Source organism: Cetorhinus maximus, chromosome 11 (genome assembly GCF_964194155.1).
Source record: "Cetorhinus maximus chromosome 11, sCetMax3.hap1.1, whole genome shotgun sequence".
NCBI lineage: Eukaryota > Metazoa > Chordata > Chondrichthyes > Lamniformes > Cetorhinidae > Cetorhinus > Cetorhinus maximus.
The window spans coordinates 69,558,670-69,578,298 of record NC_135889.1 but is presented as its reverse complement, the minus strand read 5'-3'; the positions used below and the strand labels follow the sequence as shown (position 1 = coordinate 69,578,298).

The 19,629-nt window shown below is 43.2% G+C and overlaps 1 protein-coding gene across 3 annotated transcripts in view; it reads right to left on the bottom strand.

The window, feature by feature from the left end:
* Positions 1-19,629, bottom strand: part of galnt13 (polypeptide N-acetylgalactosaminyltransferase 13) — a 550,349-nt gene that overhangs the window by 147,771 nt on the left and 382,949 nt on the right. For 2 of the 3 annotated variants that reach the window (XM_078552191.1, XM_078552192.1), the window contains one exon: positions 6,684-6,801. The exons of the other annotated variant lie outside the window; for it this stretch is intronic. In XM_078552191.1, coding sequence (XP_078408317.1) covers positions 6,684-6,801 — 118 coding nt within the window. The remainder of the gene's footprint in view (positions 1-6,683; positions 6,802-19,629) is intronic. 3 annotated transcript variants of the gene reach the window in all.

Below are 19,629 nucleotides of genomic sequence, written 5' to 3'. Positions count from 1 at the left end.
ATGGGTTAAAATATAAATAGCCAGTTAGCTTAGTGCAATCCACTGCAGTGTCAAATTCAAAAGCTAGACCCTTAAAAAGTAAAATCTTTAATCAAGAGCTTTCCAAATAACAAGACATTAAATATCAAAAGCCAAAATATTTTAGTGCCATCGTCTTCCAAACTAAACTGAAACAAGACAACCCATTCCTGATATCATATTTCCTGGGACCTTCTATTGTACAATTATTCCTACCTTTATCAGGCAGGAGTTGAATTAATCTATGCAAATCAGAGTACAATGACATACATTGGAGCCCAATGCCATTTTCTACTGAGCGGAGTTTTCACCATGGAAACTTGGCTCAGTAAAACCTGATGGTACAGTAAAAGGGCTGACAAGTCAGGTGGTAAAATTATTTTTATTGAGCAAAAAGGGGCAGAATTGCTCTTCAAGGTTACACAGGAAAAATCATGGCCAATATGTCATCCTGGGCCCCTGCGATTATAAGCCCCTGCTCCCCAAACTACGGGTGGAATCTTGTAGAGGCAACAGAGGTCTTGTCCAGCTGAGCCTCGCATCGACTCCTTTGGGGAATGCCTGCCGCATCTTGTTCCACTCAGGCACTTGACAGGTTAACGGTCTTTCCCCAGCATCAAGGATCTCGAGGGCAGATGTCCTGCGTGCCGAGAGTTGTCAGCCAATCAGAGCATGGTAACTGCCGTTCAAAGTTGAATGGTAGTGCCATCGGAGGGGCAGTGGTTCCTGCTGGTCTGACACCCACCCAAGGCCTAGAATTGTTTCGGGATCCCAGGCCAAAGATGAATGATGGCTGGAAGGGAGGGTTGTGGGGTGGGGGGTCACAGGAAAGGGGTTCAGCAGCAAGGGCAGGGGGTGATTCTCGGGGGGCTTCCCTCTTCCTGATGCCAGGTCCCTTCATCAGTCACTGAGTATCTTTGAATGAGGGACCCTGAGTGCCCTCAAGCAACCTCAACAGGGTTTTCTTGTCCATGCTTCCCCCATGGCGAGACCCCCTGCCTGCTGCTGGGTTAATACCAATGGTAACAGGATGAGGCCCTTGTGGCCATTAATTCCCCACTTAAGGGCCTCAATTGGTGGCAGGGCAGGAAGGCCTTCCCGAGAAGGACCTAATTGAGGTGGAGGTGGGAAATGTGGTGGGGTTCCCACCCGCCACTCTCCTGCCTGATTAAATGGCCTCCCCCGCCACCAAACCTGTCACTGTTAAAAGCATAAGATTCCCCGCTACATTTCTGCCAGTTGGATCAGCCTCCATCTTCTGGTTTCTGCAAAATTTGTCATACAATTTAATCCATTTTGCAACAGTTCTCCCTGGTGTTGGCACATTATATAACTCGCACAGTCCTGCATCAAAATCAAGTCAGTGCCTGAACGTTATAATTAGCTGCCCACAATCCACGTGAGTGTCTCATAAATCTCTCAAAATAGTTAAAACAGCGGAACAATTGGGGAGGTTAGTATACTGCAAACACAACCTTCCACCTTGTTCTTGACGAATCAGTGGGGATCAGGGGGTCAGTGCTTGTGAATGAGTAGCTGTAACATATCAGGATTGTTGATTATTTTGATCTAGGAGGATCTCAGTTTAATTTATTTTGTAATTATGACATGAAGATATTTTCAGAATGTATCTTTTGAAAACAAATTGGATCAGTTGAAGAATATGAACAAATCAAAGTTTGTTTAAACATTCTGGTAGACGTTTACACCTATTATTACTTGAGCCTGCAGAAGGCGGCTGCCACAGAAACCTTAAACAGGAGGTTACGGTTAGAAACTAATTTGATTGGCACTCTACTGGTCAATGCTTAGACACAGAGAGGAGGGACAAGATGTGGCTTCCTGTTCAGCTAAAAAGAGTCTAGATGATGTCTGAACTGGTAAGAATTTTGGACGGAGAGAGGGTCTCTCAAGCTTCAGGCTAATCTGTTTAAGGATAATTATTGGTCAAAAAAGTTTCATTTAGCTCACTGACTGGGACAATGTTGTGTAATTTGCCATTTTCAATGTGGAGTATTACTAAATGAATTTAATTTACTTTAAGCATTCACGTATAAAATGAAAAATAGCTTCCTGATTTATAACTGGTCTTATCCAACTAGAGTCTGCCTCATGGAAAATTGGAGAAAAGGACATGGAGACACATACTTTATTTCAAATCAATATCCAGCATACAAAACAAGGTGTTTCAATGTCAGGACCACCCTCTTTCAGAACTAGATATTGGGCAGTAAAGGAGAATTCCTGATCATAAGCGGTGTAGAGAATGCTTATGGTAGAGACCTGCTTTTTGTCAAACTATATTCTTGTTTTTTTTTATTCATTTACGGGATGTGGGCATCACTAGCTAGGCCAGCATTTATTGCACATCCCTAATTGCCCTTGAGAATGTGGTGGTGAGCTGCTTCTTGAACCGCTGCAGTCCCTGCAGTGTAAGTACACCCACAGTGCTGCTGGGGAGGGAGCTCCAGAATTTTGACCCAGCGACAGTGAAGGAACGGTGATATATTTCCAAGTCAGAATGGTGAGTGGCTTGGGGGGGATCTTCCAGGTGATGGTGTTCCCATGGATCTGCTGCCCTGGTCCTTCTAGATGGTCGTGGGTTTGGAAGGTGCTGTCTAAGGAGCCTTGGTGAGTTCCTGCAGTGCTGCTCGTAGATGGTAGACACTGCTGCCACTGTGTGTCAGTGGTGGAGGGAGTGAATGTTTGTGGATGGGGTGCCTATCAAGTGGGCTGCTTTGTCCTGGATGGTGTCAAGCTTTTTGAGTGTTGTAGGAACTGCACTCATCCAGGCAGTGGAGAGTATTCCATCACATTCCTGATTTGTGCCTGTGTGTCCCTCTGGATGTTGATATCCATACCTACCTCTTCACCTTACGATCTAGCTCATCTGGGATCCTGTTTCTTCCTTGCCACCATCCCTCTTCTGCTCAAACCACCCCTCAATTCTTCACCCTAACCAGCTAGTTGAAAGGAGTTTTTTTGGTGCCTTGCAAGTCTCTGTCTTCACTTGATTTAAATGCAGCCTGTCTCTCCTATACAAGTCCTTTTTATTCTGGAAAGGTTCCCAGTTCATTGTGAAAGTAATATATTTGTTCTCACAGCATTGTAAAATTGCTCACAAAGACCCAACAGAAAATAACCACTTATATTCTGCGATTTTGTTATTCTAGCTCATGATGCTTTGAACCATGACATAGAGAATGCTACTTAAAAAATAATTTTATAGAGAATAGAATGAGCAAATGACTAGTGCCAAAATAGTTTGTGTCCTTTTGAACACAATGCATGAGTACAAATAAGTTAAGTAACATGTTGAAAAATACAAAGTGATGGTGCACATTAGAAAAGAAGCACATACAGTACCCTGATCGACATTAAAAGCTGGTACAGAATGAAAAATGGAGTGCTTTACTTAAGTACAGAGTTTATTCCACATTACCCAAAATGAAATATAGTAAACTGCATCAGTTACTACTTAGTACTTAGAAATTTGACACAGCTAATTTGAGGGTCTTTCTTTCCCATTAAATCCAGAATGCTACAATAAATTGAAACATTACAGTAGAATCCCCAGAAACAATATTGTTACTATGAAACATTATTATATTTTTTATTAGTCTCAGTCTTACTTTGCCAAATGAAGGAAACTCATGACATTTTCAGTTACCTAGCTTGAAAGTTATGTTACTGTTTTTATACCAAGGTCCTGTGATTCCAGCTGTATCCAAAGATCTTCAAGATCGTCTGACCATACACAACAACAGCAAATTCCATTTGCATAGTGCCTTTAACATAGTAAAATGTCCCAAGATGCTTTACAGGAATGTTATCAGACATAGCCTGATACCAAGACAGATGACATAAGGGGATATTTGGACAGGCATCTTGGGGGCTCAGGATTGACCAGAAACTTAACTGCACTAGCCAGATAAATATAGTGGCTGCAAAAGCAGATCAGAGGCTGGGTATTCCGCAGTGTGTAGCTCACCTCCTGAGTCCCCAAGACCTGTCCACCATCTAAAGTACAAGTCAGAAGTGTGATGGAATACTCTCCACTTACCTGGATGAGTACAGCAAAAAGCTTGGCACCATCCGGGGCAAAGCAGTCTGCTTTATCAGCACCCCATCCACCACCTCAAACAGCTATGCGTACCATTTATAACATGAACTGTAGCAATTCGCCAAACCTCCATTGACAGCACCTTCCAAACCTAGGACCTCTGCCATCTAGAAGGACAAAGGCAGCAGATACATGGGAACACCACTGTCTGCAAGTTGCTCTCCCAGCCACATGCCATCCTCACTTGGATCTACATTGCCATTTCTTCAGTGTTACGGGGCCCAAAAACCTGAAACTCCCTTCCTAATAGCATCATTACATCATATGGACTTCAGCAGTTCAAGAAAGCAGATCACCATCCACCTCCTCAATTAGAGGTGGGCAACAACTGCTGATTTGCTAGCGATGCTCACATCTCATGACAAATGAAAAAAGCCATGTTTACTATACCGATTTTCATAACTTAACCCTCTAATCCATTCTGCTGAATCTATGCTGCACTCCCTCCAAGGCCAATCCATCATTGCTGAGGTGTGATGCTCAAAAGTGAATGCAGTATTCTAAATGGGGTCTGGCCAAGGCTCTGTGCAAGCATAAGTACATCCCCTTTGTATTCCAGTTCCCTTGCGATACCAGCCAACATTCCATAGCTTTTTATGATTGTTTTTTGAACCTGTCTGCCAGCTTTTAATATTTTATCTACTTTGGCTCCCAAATCTTTTCGTTTCTTTTCAGTTTCTCAACATTTCGAAACTACTTTCATTTGTCTTGCTTGTCAAAACCAGATGGCCATGCACCTGTCCATACTCAAATCCATTTGCCTCAGTTAATTTGTCTATTCCCTTTGCAACCCCTTACTCTCATGTACACTACATAATTGGCAGCATTTTGCCCTTGGTGGGGGGGGGCAGGGGCAGTTGGGAAGCCAGCCGCTGCCCGCGACCGGCACCACGACACGATTTCACACTGGCGGGCCAATTAAGACCGGCCCATCCTGAAACGCGAGCGGCAGCGCTGCCTGTGCAGGGGTGGAGGAGGAGGGCGAGCGGGGCGAGTGCAAACTTTGCACATGCATGCGAGTGAGCACAGAGCTGCCTCAGGGAGATGAAGAGATATGAAAAAAAAATGAAAATAAAAATGTAATGAAACATGTCCCCTCATGTGTCACATGAGCAGGGACATGTCATTGATGAAAAATTAAAGTTTTTATTTTATTTTTATTTGCTTTTGGAAACCTCAACCCGCCCGTGGATGAGGTTTCCAAAAAAAATGCAAAGGCCACTTGGCTTTTTCGCCTGCCTGCCAACCATTAGGTTGGACGGGCAATGAAAAATTTAATTCAATTGATTACTTAATGGCCTTAACAGTCCTTTCAACTGTCGGCAGGCGCATTGCTGACTCTGGCATGCGCCCATCAAATGAACTATCGCACGACCGCGTGTTGATGTCGGCACACTTGGCCGATGTCAACGCATGTCATTTCACGCTCGAGCGGGTCAGGTGCGTGCCTGCCCACCGAGTGAAAATTTCTGCCCGATGTCTCTTCTGGACCTGCCTCCTTGCCCTAGCCATGGTGGAGATTGAGGCACTGTGGGTCAGGCCTGTCTTTGATCAGAGAAATGAAGAAGAAAAAGAATGTTGCTTCTATCAAATGTCTATATACTCATACATAATTGGGGTGGAGAAAACCTGGAGATGTCCTTTCAGGTGAGTAAGTAGTTTATCTTACAACAGAAATTACATTACCAAACTAAAACAAGTCAGAACTATTTCAGTTTCATCACATTTCCTAGCTTTCAATCTCTCTCATATAAAGCACTTTAGGATATGATTATGTTAAAGCCAATACACAAGCTCAAGTTTGTTGATATTTACATTGACAGGAGAATTATACCATATAATGCACAATCTCTTTCTGCTTCTTTGCCAAATAACTCTTTCTCATGCCAATTTGCACACCAATTTTCAGTTGCAGCAAACAAATGCAGTATCTATCTCAGGGATACATTACTGGTGTTCACACCACCACTTAAATAATGGTGACAAGTTTAGGAAAATGTGCTAGGAGCAATAGCCATGTTAAATGTGGCAAGGTAGGCTCCTGGCAAGAGTTAAAGGGAACTGCAGAGGTTTTGGGGAATAATTCTGGTGCAAATTTTGGTTTGGAAGTTTTGAAGAAGTAGATCATTATACTCCATTTTCCGCCCTAAAACTGCAATCTGATGAGTGGTAATAGAGGAAAATCCAATCCACAAACTATCAAGAAAAGCTGTGTGACACACTAAAACCTTGTTCATACGAGACTTGACGATATTTTACTTTGCTGACACATTTTATCACTAGGATTTTTTCCAGGAAGTTACCATTGCTTGCTTGATATGGTTTGATTTGACAGTACTTTGAAAATCATCCTCCTCAAAGTTCAGTCATAAATATGCACAATGTGCTCAGCCAATAGTTAATGAGTAGCTGGAGAATATCAATTTTTCATTATTGCATTTTTAAAAGTAAGTTATTCTGTTGCCAAATTCTATGCACATATTTAAAATTGAGTAAATCATTTTGACACAATGATTAATGGTAAGATAAACTACTTACTTACCCGAAAAGACATCTCCAGGTTCTCTCCACCCCAAATATCCATCCCTGCATCATATGTTCCAATTTCTTCAAAATAATCCCTGTCAATCGAGAACAAGCCCCCGGCCATGGTAGGTGTCCTAAAGGAAAGACAATAATTCATATGTGACTCCTTGGTACTGACAACTGCAATTGGTGGTAAATACACTAGCTTGGTGATGTAATTAATTATTTGTGAAGTTTCTCAAAAATACATTGGTGATTTAAATTCCTGGAGCAGAAGTTCCATTTTTACTTCTCTGTAGTGAACTGGTACTTAGAAATCTAGCCTAACAGGTAAAATCTACCTTTATCTCTGAATAGGAATGCTGGCCTGTTAAATGGGGTGTGGTTTAAGACTTGTCAATACCAATGGGGAATTCTATTTCACTGGTGTCAAAAGAAATTTCTTAATACCAATGTACTTGCCATCCATCATATAAACTTGTGTGCCAAGAATAAAATATACAATTATTTCTTTATAAGTAGGAGAAAAAGGTGAAGGAGCCTGAAAAATGAAACTATTAAATACATTAACATTCATCCTTGTGTCTTAAATTCATCCTTGATCATATGTCATTCTGTCCTCTGTTATTGACAACCGTCATTTGAATTTAAACATAATTGAAAATTAATGAATATTTTAATGAAGTAATAAATATATATAGAATATTAAACATAAAAATCACCCTGATATGGGTTAGGATAGATTATTTATGGCTACCTTCCATGGCATTGCTCATATGGACCAGTCAGGAGTCAAAGCAATCAAAGCGAGTCTATCTAGGAGTGATTGCCAGAGCTGGAGGACTCAAAATTAACTTATTTGAAATGTGAGTATAGTAGGTGGACTCAAGGAGGTCAAAAAGAACAAGGAGGGATGGTGACTTGGATTATAATCCTAGCCCCTTTTTGGGACTATTCCGGATCAGGCAGACTCCTCGGATGAACACTCTCACTTAAGGTTGAGAAAGACAGGCTTCACAGACGCTTAAATGGGTCTGAAGAATTGATCTAAAGCTCTCTGAAGGAAAGGAACCACTAGAGAATATTATCATCCTCCAGATAGCCTTTTTAAGATGCTTTAGCCAGCTTATAGCAACAATGTACCTCTCCACTGATGGGTATATGGAGAAGGGTTTTCAAGTTTGGATACAGAAGACTATATGCAACATTATACTTTCTAAATTATATAAAATTTAATTAAAGAACCAAACATGTATTTCACTTTAGATGGTAATTGTAACATTGAGCATTCTAGGAAAAGTAAGTGTAATCTTGTTTCTGTTTGAGAATCCAAGTCTTATTAATGATACAGAGAGATACTTAAGATATCCATCAATACTTAAAGCAGTATTTACCTTAAATACCCGAGTAAAAAGCTATCCAGCAAGATACCTCTGTCCCAATTAAGGGGAGAATTATCCCACTACACTACAGCAGCTATGAGAAATGCTGGAGTGAATCCAACAAATCTAAAAATCCTCATATGTGGTTCCAATTTTTACACCATAAAAGAACTGAACCAGCAGGAAGCACGTCAAGCGCTCATGCTGGACAACATCCTTTGTTTTCATCAACATCCTTCATTTTAGTCAACATCCTTCGAGCAATCAAGATACTGAGAGGTGCAGTTAGTGGTCACTACACTCAGTTTCCAGGATTCAATTGACAAATTATTTTGGGTCATCCTTAAGGTTGTCTGTTGTTAGATTGCAGTATCTTAACAAGTTATTAATGCCTTGCTGAGTTAATGTAGAGGCCAGTTCCCTGTTTTTTCAGGACTACTTTGTGTTAGGATATATCATATTCTATGCCACAGGATTTATTTGTCCTTCAGCCCACAATTATGTCCAGGCATGTATATAAACTTTAAAACCTTTGTCTAGCAGATTAACTTTGCTTTTAATTTTTAATCCCTACTTCATAGGGGAATCACTATTTTAATATTATAACTCTGTATTTATAGCTGCATTCCTTCACAATAGTCCATTACAAGTCACAAGTATTGCCTGAGGAGAGGAAACCATTTGAAATGTCAGCTAGCATAGGGGCTAGGAAGGGAAATTAGGATAAAGTGCCACGCCATAGGCAGAATATTATCATTGGCATGCAGGAGCGAGCCCGACATGCCGATGCATAAAATGACGCGAGGCGATGTCAGGCATGCGCCCAGACAAACCCATTTAAGTGTCTGTGAAGCCTGTCTTTCTCAATCTTAATTGAGAGTGTTCATCCGAGGAGTCCGCCTGATCCTAGTCATTGTGCATCATTTCGATATTGCGTTCGGTGGGCGTGTGCCGGAGACGGCTGCGCGCCTGTTGAACTGTCAATGGCCTGTTAAGGCCATTAATAAAGCAATTTATCTTATTAACAACGCTGCCCGTCCAACCTTCAGGTTGGTGGGCAGGTGAAGAGCCCAAGCGGCCTTCGCGTTTTCCAGGAAACCTCATCCACGGGCGGGATGAGGTTTCCTGAAGGTTTTATAAAATTAATAAATAAATTTTGTCAACTTCACAAATGTGTCCTAGCTCATGTGACACTGTCACATGAGGGGACATGTTTAAATAATTTTTTACTTTATTTTTAAAAAAACTTTTATTATCTACTTAATCTCTCAGAGGCAGCTCCGTGCCTCAGGGAGATTCCTGCGTTTTTGAGCGTGCACGCGCAAAAGAGTACAGGCCCCGGTTCTCCCTCCTCCCCCTGCCCGCACAGGTTAGCGCTACCGGCCGCGCGTTACGCTGGGCAGGCCTTAATTGGCCCGCCCGCGTAAAATGGCGGCGCTCAGCCAATCGCGGGTGGCAGTTGGCTCCGCGCCCGCCCCCGCCTGCTCCTGCCCAGCCCACCTGCCATGGGTAAGATTCTACCCCATAGATTTGCTAGCAAAGTTGAAAACTATGGGATAAAAGGGACAGTGGCGGTTTGGAAATGAAGTTGGTTAAGTGACAGGAAACAGAGTAGTGGTGAACAGTTGTTGGATTAGAGGCATACAGTGGGTTCCCCAGGTATTGGCTCTGGGCCCACTGTTTTTCCATATATATGTCAATGACTTGGACTTTAGTGTACAGGGCAAAGTTTCAAAAGTTGCAGATGACACACAACTTAGAATTAAAGTGACCTGTGAGGAGGTTAATGATAAACTCCAAGTGGACAATGTTAGGCTGACAGAATGGGCATGTGGCAAATGAAATTTAATGCAGGCAGATCTGTGCCATAAATGATTCTATGGTCCTGATTTTCATGTCTCCGACTGTTTTGGAACCGGGGGCAGGGGTAATTTAAAAATGGCATACAGGACCCAGTTAAGGATTCCCGCCCCTCATTTCCAGAGGCCCCAATTTTTTGTGACTCGGGATAAGGGTGCAGATAGAGAGCCCGCTCCTTTCACTCCCAACCTGGCTGGTTCCATTGTTGGGCGAGGCATCTCCTAGCCCCCCCCACGATTTTTGTGGAGTCGGAACAGCTTCTCCATGACTCATGGTTAACGGATTTCAGAGGGAGTTATGGACATTCGAAAAAGTTTTGAAAGGTACGGTCAAAAGGTCTTTCTGTGTTGCCCCCAATCCCAGCTCATGCCCCTCACCCATTCCCATAAGCCCCTCATATCCTGTATGACAACTCATTTCCATGCCCATCCACCCAGTATACACACACACCGGTGAACCTATAGCAACAATAACATATGTGGAATTGCTTAAAAAAAAACTTCCATTCATAATTTACTTTAAAAAAAGCTGTTGCTACAATCCTATAGAAGTGTCAACCAGACCTTTAAAGTATCAATAACTCACTCACATAGGCCTGAATTTGTTGTTCGTTGGGCATGCGCGATGGGAAGCAGTCGGGAAGTGGGCCTCCGGCTGCAATCGGCCAATTAAAGGCCAGCCAGTGCGAAACGTGCACTGAAATGTTCAGCGCTGCCAGGGTGGGGGCGGGAAGAGGGTGCAAGTGAGCACTTCTAGTGATGCAGACAGTGAGTTGCGGACCTCCACAAAATAAAGGAAATGACAAAAATGCTGCAAAATATGTCCATGCAGCACAATCAAGCACCTGAAAGCATATCTCATTAAAAAAGTCCCCAGATATCTCTTATTATTTTATTTCCCCAAAGACATTTCATCCTGCCCTGGATTGAGGTTTGAAGAAAAATGTGAATGCCGCCTGTAAATGTGGACGGGCCACGTAAAATCATTCTTAATTACATCGTTAATGGGCTTAATTGCCCGCATAATTGTCGTCAGGCGTGCTTCCGACTGCCGTGTGCACCCGCCGGACAAAATATCGCGCGAGTGCGTGATGACATCGGGACCCTCGTCTGACAACATCTTGCGCTATTTCATGTCTATTCAAGTCAGGCACGCGCCCATGTGACGTAAAATTCTGGCCTTAATCTTTTTATGGGAACCTGAGCTCTGTGCAGAGAAGATTGACAGTTTCTATTTTTCTATGATCTCTTCTGTCAATGGTTCAAGATAAAGAGGTGCCAAATGCTTATAGCATAAAGGATATAAAAGATGTTGCAAAAGAATAACCTGCACTGCATTTGAAATAGAGTGACTTGGCCAATCACCTTGACATGAAAGTTCAACTACCAGGTCGTTTGGCTGGGGCAGATTGTTTGTACATTGATGGAAACCCTGTGGTTTTGATTCTGCTTTAGCAAACTTACTACTTTCAGTAGAACTTGGGTCTGAATGGTTTGCCAATATGGTGCAATATCAGGTCTGAACTTAAGTAAGTGAGATTTCAGAATTCAGGTCTTACAGAAGTGAGGTTGGAGGGGGCAGGAGAGAGGAGTTTGAAGAGATGCTTGATTGTTCTGAAAAAACGTCAGGTGTTATTTTTGCAATCCAGCTTAATCCTGGAATAGTTAGTGATTAATTTCATCTTTGAAAATACATGCAGAGTGTTGAGACATGCGTGGCGTTATTTATACACACAACTGCTGAGAAATTGCAAAACAAGATCAACTCGGGTAATGGGACATGTGTGGTAAAATCCAGGCAAGTGTTGGATAAGGCTTCCATTCTTAAACAAGTCAAATCCAGAATATATCTATTCCACTGTATCCAAAACAACAGTTATAAGCCAAAGGAAATGTCTGCTTCTTTGCAATCTGAGCCTATTTTAATGCATAGTTTTACAGAAATAAATCCCTCACTTGATATGTAAATGTATTGAAACACAATCTGCAGGACAACAAATAATTGACATGTCATGCCAATGGTACAGCGGGCTGCATCTTCCAGCCAGCGAGCGGGGGAGGGCGGGTCGCGGGTCCCGCTCGCCGACGTGTAAAATGATGAGGGGTGACATCGGGCATGCATCCCGATGTCACCCCACGTCATTTAGACCTCCGGCTCGGCGGGCGGGCAGCCGAATTGGCTGAGCGCCCGCCGAACTGTCAAAGGCCTATTAAGGCCATTAAAAAAGTAATTAAACTGATTAATGGATCTGCCCATCCAACGTTAAGGTTGGTGGGCAGGCAAAGAGCCCGGGTGGCCTTCAGAAAAACCATGAAACCTCATCCACGGGCAGGATGAGGTTTCATGAGGGTATTAACATTTATATGAAATGTCTAAATAAAAGAAATTGACATGTCCCTGCTCATGTCACGTGAGGGGACATATCAGGATTTTTTTTTCTGCCTTTGATGAAATTTTGAATCTTGAGCCGATCTCCCTGAGGCAGCACTTTGCCTCAGGGAGACCTGTGCGTTCTTTTGCACACATACACGGATGAACGCACTCCCGGCTCAGGGAATCCCCCCCCCCACCGCCTGCACAGAGAGTGCATAGCGATTCCGGGTGGATGTCACGCTGGGCGGGCCTTAATTGGCCCACCCATGTAAAATGGCGCCACGCCGCCGACTGGGGGCGCCGATCGGGAACCTGCCCACTCGCGCACAACACCCCCGACCGGTGGGGGGGGGGGGAATGCTGCCCAGCATTTACATCATATCCATTATATAACATTCTGTGCTTGCAGGAGATGTAAGAGGATATTTGATACTTCTCAGTAGAGACCACTAAGGTGCAACGTTGATTTGACACTTCCTCAAGGCCTTTGAAGTTCAAAACTGAACAACATCAGTGCTATTCCATGCTGTACTGAAGGCTAACAGATTAAGTTAACAGATGGCAGTCATTGTAAAGTGACAGCTTTGCCTTACAATGATAAAGCTTATTAAATATAACTACTATAATGCCTTTACTGAGTTTTATCTTTTCCAGGAAAAAGGAGAAGCCAGGAAAATAATCACTGTAACTACCCATCAATTGTCTGTTTAGGTGAACACGTAGGAATTAGGAAGAAAAGCCTTCTTAAAGCAGAGAAGGTTATGTCTAAAATCATGAAGGGTTTTGATAGAGCAAATAAGGAAAAACTGTCTCCAGTGGCAGGAGGATTGCTAATCAGAGGGCACAAATGTAAGATCATTGGCAAATGAATCTGGGGTGAGGTGAGGAGAAATTTCTTTACACAGAAAGCTATGATTACCTGGAATGCATTTCCTGAAAGGCTGTTGGAAGCAGATTCAATAATAACTTTCAAAAGGGAACTGGATAAATACTTGAAGAGATAAAAGTTGCAGGGCTATGTGGAAAGAGCAGGAGAGTGGGACTAGTTGGATAGCTCTTTCAAAGATATGCACAGGTACAATGGACCAAAACGTTTCTTTCTGTATACTATGATTCTAATAATGTGTGCCCTTTCAATTGACATAATTGCACATAATTGAGGTTTGTATCCATTTTTATGACTATTATCGATTTCCATTCCAAATCCTAAGATTGGAGACATTTGAAAACTCTGTCAAGTACCTGACTCATCATGGCACAACAGAGACACGGCGAAAAGACAAGCTGAAATAATATCCTGTCATTCCAAAATGGCCCGTAGAGCATAGGAGCAAAAAAACAATTAAAATGTTCTTACCAGACTTTTTGGCCATTATTACGCAGGGACTATATATATTTCAAAAGTGCTTCATTGTTTGTGATACACTTTGTGAGATCCTGAGGTTGAGAAAGATGATGTATGAATGCAAGTCTTTCTTTATATTATCTGTTCAGTGCGATTGGTTGGGATTGGAGAGCTGTTCTAGCGCTCCCTAGGTTCAGAATGGCCTAAAATCTGCAGGGCTACGAGAGCTGATAAGGACAGAAATTCCTTAGTATCCCAGTATATACCCAGGCATGCCTCCAAAACTGTCCTTAGTTAACAACAAGAACAACTCGCATTTTGATGATGTCTTTAACACAGTGTGAAGTTCCAAGGCAGTTTGTAGCAACATTATCAAACAAACAGTGGCTCTGTTAGGAGCACTTTTGCCCATGAGTCAGATGGTTGTGGGTTCAATTTCCACTCTTAGACTTGAGCACAAAAACCAAGGCTAACCCAAGTGTAGTACTGAGGGTGTGCTGCACTGTCAGAGGTGTTGTCTTTCGCATGAGACATCAAATCATGTTCCTGGCTACCCTCTCAAGAGGATGTAAAAGATCCCATGGTACTATTTTCAAAGAAGAGCAGGGGAGTTATCCCTGGTATCTTGGCCAATATTTATCCTTCAATCAACAACATAAAAAAAAAGATTATCTGGTCAACATGTTGCTGCTTATGGGAGCTTGCCAGGCGCAATTTGGTTGCTGCACTTCCTACATTATATCAGTGACTACACTTCAAAAGTACCTCATTGGCTGCAAAGCGCTTTGGGGCATCTAGTGACTGTGAAATATGCTATATCTTTCTTTTTCAAAAAAAATTTGACACTGGGCCACAAGAGGAGGTATTAGGACATATGACCAAACCTTGATCAAAGAGGTGGGAAAGGCAGGGAGATTTAGGGAGGAAATTTCAGAGCTTAGGGTCTAAACATCTGAAAACACAGCCACCAATAGTGAAGTGATTAAAATTGGGGAAGCACAAGAGGTAAGGGGAAGATGTACAGGTATGAAACTCAGCAGATCGGGATCCACTATAAGTTGCAGTCAGGGTCACAACACATCTCCACTGTCCCAGAACAGATTATTTTTTCCCTCAAATATTCTTTTAGTTACATTATTGTGATTTGAAAGTTATCATAACAGTTAATAAAGTTACTGTTATACATCTTACCTCTTGTTCATATGGCAATATGGCACCCTTTATGATATTACATTGATGTTAAAAATAATTTCCTATTACTATACTGAATTTTAGTTCATATCATATCAATTATTTTCACAGAAAGGAAACATTTTTAACAGGAATCAAAATGTAACTGTCCCACTAATGAGACTAACAAAATTACCAAGAATTATTTGTTACTGATAGGTCATGTGAGACAAATATAATAATCACTGAATTTTTAAGAAACTTAACTTTGATATATTGCTGTTTGCGACTAAATTTACAGCTGCCTGGGTTCTACTTTCTGGATCCATCTCCCTGAACTCATCTGGCTCACTGCTTCACTCCCTTCCTTTAAAAACATCTCAAAAGTCACTTCATCCAAGCCTCAATCACCCCTCTGAAATGATCTCCCAAACTCAGAAGTGCCAGAGTTGTATGCTGAAGCACTGTATGAATGCAAGTTGTCTTTGAACTTCCCTCCTTTCAAAGGGAAACTTGTGAGTATTCTAACATGAAATGGTTATTGACAAGTAGTTGGGAGCAGTTTTGGCAAGTACTGGGAGTCCTTAGCAACATTGTTCAGTGTTTATCTTTTACCTATCCTATCTTAGTGGGATTATTAAGAGTGGTGACAACCAGCTGCTCAGCATTGAGGGTCTTAAAGGCTAACTATGATTGTGTTGTGCTTGGTGCTAGATCATGTGATAACCCTGCAACTATTGCCAGAATTTCAGACTGGCTGGTTGTTCCTGGTTCTAATGCAAGATATTCAGTGATTTGCTTGGGATCTTCCCACCAACTCACATGCCCACCTGCCCACCTACTCACTTACCATTGACCCATCTAGTTACTTACCTACCTACCCACACTACCCATTCACTCACCCATTAGCCCATTCATCTACTCACCCATTCACTCATTCATTCACTAACATTTAGACTGGACCTTTAAACTTATCCGACGGCAGCTAGTGCTGCAAAGAGGGACTGAGTCTTCCCTCAACTCTACTGTGACGGAGTTCCTTGAATGATGTTGTGCGGCACATTTGTATGAAAGCCAAGCTTAGAATATGCCGGAAGAAATGCGCAGCACCGTCGAGTCGGGGGCATTTTCAAGGGCAGCTGCAATCCAACCATCACTGCCAATGATCGGAAGATCTGGGCCACAGTCTCTGCAGTGCAGCAACAATTGGGCTCAGATATCTATTAAGCTCTTTTTTGCTCCTCTGTTGATCTGATCACTAACTGTTCTTCACTAACTGTTGCTTGACCAGGCATTCATTCCTAACCAGACTATTTAAATTCCCCAAGGCAGATATATCTGAGCTGGTGTCTGTAAGGTCAGGTGTGTGTGATGGATGATACAGAGTTGGGTTAGATGCCAAATCCACTCTGACGTTAGAAGCATCATCTTAGGAGACTCCTATAAAAAGGAAAACACAACTTGTCATCGTACTACATGTATTGAATACTGTGCACAGTGCATATTGTAAATCCATTGAGTGCTGTACTGCTGTTATGCAAACAATGCTTGGATCATGACAATTGAGTTTGTGAGTTTGAAGGATAAACCAGGATATGAATTACGAGTGGAGACACACCTTGTTCAACAGACATCAAACCAGCAAGCTGCCCCTGGCTAAATTGCCTCTCCTTGCAGAGTTGTTTCCTCATTATGACTTATCGTCTCCTTTCCTTTGTTGTCTGCCTTTTTCTTAGCAGAGAAAAAAACAGATAGCTATCAGCATTTGGAAAAGCAACAAGTGCCACTCTATAGTGTTCAGCCTAACTCCCATCTTGAGCAAATGCATGACAGTGACAACATGCAAATATTTTAGGGATCAGGCTGATTTGCTGTCATAACGTACAGAAGTTATTTATTAAACTTGATACATTTTTAAGTGTCAGCCACAAAGTTCAATTTGCAGCATTACAGCTATGGAAGTGAGGGTGTAAGACATCTGAAAGATTTGCGTCAATATTCATTCGTTGATGCAACATCATGGGCTGAATTTTCCCAGCCTTGTGGTGACGGGATTGGAGGCAGGGAGGAGGCCGGATAAACAGCGGGGAGCCACATCAGGACCCACGTCGAGTTGGCTTCCAAACACATTTCCGTCTCTAGGGGCAGGCTGGGAACCAGGTCAGCTGCACACTACACAGTGGTGGGCAGCCAATGAGGGCAAATAAGGCACCCCAATGGTTCATTTTGCAACAGTATAAAAATAGTGGAAAACCACTGTTAAAGCCGGGCAAGTACAGGGGCTATTGGCTCAGTTGAGGTTGCCTCCTGGCAGCAAGTTGTGTGGCCATCAGAATGAGAGGCTCCATGCCCCACTAATGAAGACTCAGGGATAAGAGCCCACAACCACATCCGACACTACCCCTGTGGAGGGGCTTCCCCTCTAACCCAATAACGATAACCACTTTGGGCCTCTTTATTTGCTCATTTCTCTGCAGGCAACCGAGGGTGCCTCCATGTTAAGGTGCCCTCAAACCTGCCTCTGCAGTGGCCACCTCTCCTGGTGCCGCTGCTGGCCTGATATAGCTGCGGGCTTTTAGATTCACCTGCAGCCTCAGGAACAAGCCCGCCATCCTTAACAGGATGGCAAGCACAGAGACGGCCAATTAAGAGGCTGCCTCCTGGTGGATTGGGCTGGCACACACGCTGACAACATGGATGGACTCAGGACTCCCATATTGGCCCTATATCAGAGTCCTGATGCCAGTTAGAAAGTCCAGCTCCATGTTTGGAGCACAGTACTTAAGGCAACGCATACTTTGTGTACAGACTCAGAATTGGTAATTTGTGGCTAGCTTTATATTGCCACTCTTCTTCACGCCAAAGGACTTTTTTTTTTCTCATCTGCTCCACAAATTGCACTTTGCGCACAACATCACTATTTTTCTCTGGTGCAACTCTTATATATTCAGCTTTTCTTCATCAAATCCATTTATGGACATAAAGCCTTGCCTATCTTTGCTGATGTGAGCATTGTGGCAGACAAGAAACATGTAACTTGAATTGAGAACACAAGCCCTTGAAGAGCTGCTGCTCTCCTTTATTCTGCCCCAGCTAGTTATCAGCAACCCATGTGCTCATAAAAAAGTGTGCAGCAAGCATACATTCCACTCAAATGCATCAGCTGACTTGAATCCAGTTATCAGTAGCTGTAAAGAAATCTGCAGCATACTGGAGCAAGAGAGCCTGAAGTTCCTGACAGGCCACTTTCCTGTCCCCAGGCTAGAGACACTATCCTGCACTGCCCAAGGTTCCTCCAAAAGATCTAAGGGAGCTGAAGAAAAAATAGTCATTTCCTATTTAAAAGCAAAATACTGTGGATGCTGGAAATCTAGAACGAAAACAAAAATACCTGGAAAAACTCAGCAGGTCTGACAGCATCTGTGGAGATGGATACAGTTGACATTTCGTGTCCATATGACCCTTCATCAGAACTAAGACATATAGAAATGAGATGAAATATAAGCTGGTAGAAGGGGGTGGTACAGGAGAGCTCGATAGGGGGCCAGTGATAGGTGGAGGCTAAGAAGAGACTGTCAAAGATGTCATAGACAAAAGGACAAAAGGGGTGTTGACAGTGGTGATATTATCTAAAGGATGTGCTAATGGGGACATTAAGGGAAGCAAGCTAGTGACAGATGGCCCTAGTGCGGGTGGGGGGAAGGGATCAAAATGGGCTAAAAGGTGGAGATGAAACAATAAATCGAAATAAATTTAAAAATAGGAGGGAAAAGAAAAAAATATAGTGCCGCTTCATGCTCTTGTCTGGATCTGGAAAAATTTATTAGTTTTGCTTCCAATTTCCACCCCTCCATCATTTTCACGTGGTCTATCACTGACACTTCCCTTTCCTCCCTTGACCTCTGAGTCTCAATTTCTGGTGATAGATTGTCCACCAATATTCATTACAAGCCTACCGACTCCCACAGCTACCTCGACTACAGCTCCTCACACCCCGCTTCCTGTAAGGACTCCATCCCATTCTCTCAGTTCCTTCGCCTCATTCACATCTGTTCTGATGATGCCACTTTCCAAAACAGTTCCTCTGACAAGTCTTCCTTCTTCCTTAACCAAGGTTTTCCACCCACGGTGGTTGACAGGGCCCTCAACCGTGTCCGGCCCATCTCCCGCGCATCCGGCCTCACATCTTCCTCTCCCTCCCAGAAACATGATAGAGTCCCCTTTGTCCTCACTTATCACCCCACCAGCCTCCGCGTTCAAAGGATCATCCTCCGCCATTTCCGCCAACTCCAGCATGATGCCACCACCAAACACATCTTCCCTTCACCCCTCCTAGCAGCATTCCGCAGGGATCGTTCCCTTCGGGATACCCTGGTCCACTCCTCCATCACCCCCTACACCTCAACCCCCTCCCAAGGCACCTTCCCATGCAACCGCAGAAGGTGCAACACCTGCCCTTTACTTCCCCTCTCCTCACCGTCCAAGGGCCCAAACACTCCTTTCAAATGAAGCAGCATTTCACTTGCACTTCCCTCAATTTAGTCTACGGCATTCGTTGCTCCCAATGCGGTTTCCTCTACATTGGAGAGACCAAACGCAGACTGGGTGACCGCTTTGCGGAACACCTTCGGTCTGTCTGCAAGCATGACCCAGACCTCCCTGTCGCTTGCCATTTCAACACTCCACTCTGCTCTCATGCTCACATGTCTGTCCTTGGCTTGCTGCAATGTTCCAGTGAAGATCAACGCAAACTGAAGGAACAGCACCTCATCATCCGACCAGGCACTTTACAGTCTTTCGGACTTAATATTGAGTTCAACAATTTCAGATCA